This window comes from Oratosquilla oratoria, chromosome 33, assembly GCF_046742065.1.
Source record: "Oratosquilla oratoria isolate Oo_2021 chromosome 33, ASM4674206v1, whole genome shotgun sequence".
Taxonomy (NCBI): Eukaryota; Metazoa; Arthropoda; class Malacostraca; order Stomatopoda; family Squillidae; genus Oratosquilla; species Oratosquilla oratoria.
This window is the reverse complement of record NC_134809.1, coordinates 42,771,983-42,774,482: the sequence shown is the minus strand read 5'-3', so window position 1 is coordinate 42,774,482 and position 2,500 is coordinate 42,771,983. Positions and strand designations below refer to the sequence as shown.

The 2,500-nt window shown below is 45.2% G+C and overlaps 1 protein-coding gene across 7 annotated transcripts in view; it reads right to left on the bottom strand.

Moving 5' to 3' along the window:
- Window positions 1–2,500, bottom strand: part of LOC143017862 (uncharacterized) — a 406,996-nt gene that overhangs the window by 26,836 nt on the left and 377,660 nt on the right. For all 7 annotated transcript variants that reach the window (XM_076172842.1, XM_076172843.1, XM_076172844.1 and 4 more), the window contains 3 exons: window positions 1,715–1,759; window positions 1,449–1,593; window positions 156–374 (listed from right to left, as the gene is read on the bottom strand). In XM_076172842.1, the coding sequence (XP_076028957.1) occupies window positions 156–374; window positions 1,449–1,593; window positions 1,715–1,759 (409 nt within the window). The remainder of the gene's footprint in view (window positions 1–155; window positions 375–1,448; window positions 1,594–1,714; window positions 1,760–2,500) is intronic.

The following is a 2,500-nucleotide window of genomic DNA, read 5'->3' as shown; positions in this document are numbered from 1 at the left end:
ATGACCTTCAAAGGGACTATAAAATTTCTACGATTTAGGGGAATGGGGTAATCTTTAAGAAAACTTGATGACACCTCTATGGTAAAAGACCTTCAGAATAACAGGGTTACATATATGGGGATGATCTACAAGGACGCCTGATAACCTGGACTCACCTGGTTGATGGTGGCGGCCTGGGCAACCTCATGCTGCACCACCTTGGCCAAGAGAGCGTCGTAGCTCTTCCGTCCCGGCTGGGTCAGTTGGCAATCAGAGGTCACGTGACAGCAAAGGCTCAGACTTCCACGGTCCTTGGGCTTCGTCGGGCTTGAAACAAGGTCCTCCTCAGACTTTTCGAGCGGGAACCAGTTCTCAACAGGTCGCGAACCCACCTCCTGATAGAGAAGAGAGAGAGAGATCATATGTCAAGCGGACAAACATGCTGAAAGAATCCGATCGGTGTTTTCAAATTACTTTGTCTATTCTGGGAATTCTCAGCCTATTTTCTCACGTATCCCATGTTTATATATTGCTGTGTTTTATTTTCCTGGAAACATCTTGCTATGTTGGCTGTTAAAGGGGCCATATACAGCTGAGTAAAATAGCCTCGTCACTCAGCAGAATAAGATCGCTTGGCGTTAACCAAAAAACAGTCTGCAAAAAGGTGGTCTTTGGATAGGCATATACCTTTTACTGTTTGGGGTTCCTGTATTCCATACAAAATCACCTAGCGATGTCTAATGTAAAATCTGCAAAGGTGTTAACGTTAAAATTTACGTCACTAATTACCTTATCCTGGCCAAGAGGACGGTGTCTTACGAAAGGATTTTGGCCTTGCGGATTGGGGAGTATCTTTACTAACCATTATATATCGCATGCCTGACATGTGATCCACATGCATACAAAAAGGTGCCCGAAAGGCATTGCCTTTGTATGCATGTGGATCACGTGCCAGGCATATGATATATATATAATGGTTAGTAAGGATACATGGTGATGTGTTTGCATGTCGGAGTCAGATATTGATGGTTAGGGAGTGTGGAGGTCAGCAAGATTAGGAAGGGATTGCCAAGGGAAGTTCCTTTCCGGCACCTTCTCGTATGCATGTGGATCACGTGTCAGGCATGTGATATATATATATATATATATATATATATATATATATATATATATATATATGTATATATAATGGTTAGTAAGAATACTAACTGCACCATAATCAGGATTCGAACCCACACATTATCTTTAACCAGAATTGAAGCTTTAAAGGATGCCAATATGTCTTACAAGGCAAAAAAAATAAAAAATAAACGAGATGATTTAATCGAGATAGGAGGGGGTTCTTCTAAACTTACCAACATCCACTTAACATTAGCTGGGATAAAACCCTTAAAAAATCGACCTATTTAAGTGTAACGAACCACAAAGAAAACTGGGTCTTTTCAAGTGTGATCCTGGTTGATCCTCACCTTCAGAGGTATTGCGACGGTGCCCAGGAGGTGGGAGGTCTGGTGATGGTACGTCTGTGCGGTTGTCCCCTTCACCAAACGTCCCAAAGAACGCATATCACGCACAGACGACAGTTGGCTAACTGCAGGAGCCTGGTGTTCGTGACTGTAACAAACCAAGATTATTCTCAAATGAACATGTTTGAAGGATTTTCTTTGAGAAGGACAGAAACAGATATCAATGGATATAAATTGTCAGGCACCGAGTTTGGTAACAATTTACTTACCGTACTTCAACCTTCAAGATGTCCTTCTGCAGATTGTCCACGTACCTGGTGGATGAAAGAAGAAAATAGGAAGTCGTTAAGGTTATGGAACAAAAGAACAGGTGGTCTGGGGAAAAAGTGGATGCGCTCAGGGGCATGTGGACATGATAAGGAGAGCAAGCACGACTCGTCTGTGGGGGTCCTGGATAATTAGACTAAATAAATATCCCGCTAAATTGAGAGCAGTGGGCGGTTTGGTTGCTTGTCACTAGGTACGCAGCTAGAAAAAGTGGAGTATGTGGAGAGGTGGCGGTGGTGGAGGGAGGGGAGGGGTACTGACCAGCTAGATGGGCGAGTGAACTTTGCAGGTAAGCGGACGATGCTGCACTTGTTGTAACTGTGACAAGGCCTCAAATATGAAGGCCTGCGTATGAACAATTTTGAAGCCTTGCACAGAACCTTGTAGCTCACCTGACCCCGCCCATCTGCTACCTTAGAGACCGAGGATTGGCTGTTCGAGGTATCACACGCCAACTGGAGCCAACTTTTGGTACTTAGTGGGCAGACCTTCTATTCCTGGGTAGCAGACTGTCAAACCAATTGGAATAGGTGGTGGTGGTGGTGATTGTGGTCTTTCTGGGAAGTTGTTTGGCCCTGCCTCTCGGGAGGGAGGGAGGGAGCGAGTGTGACCAGTTCGAGAGGAGTGTGCGAGGGGGTGGAGGAGACGGGGTTAAGGAAGGTGTGTGAGGGGGTGGCGGAGACGGGGTCCAGAAAATTATGTGAAGGGGGTGGTGACATGGGGTGACA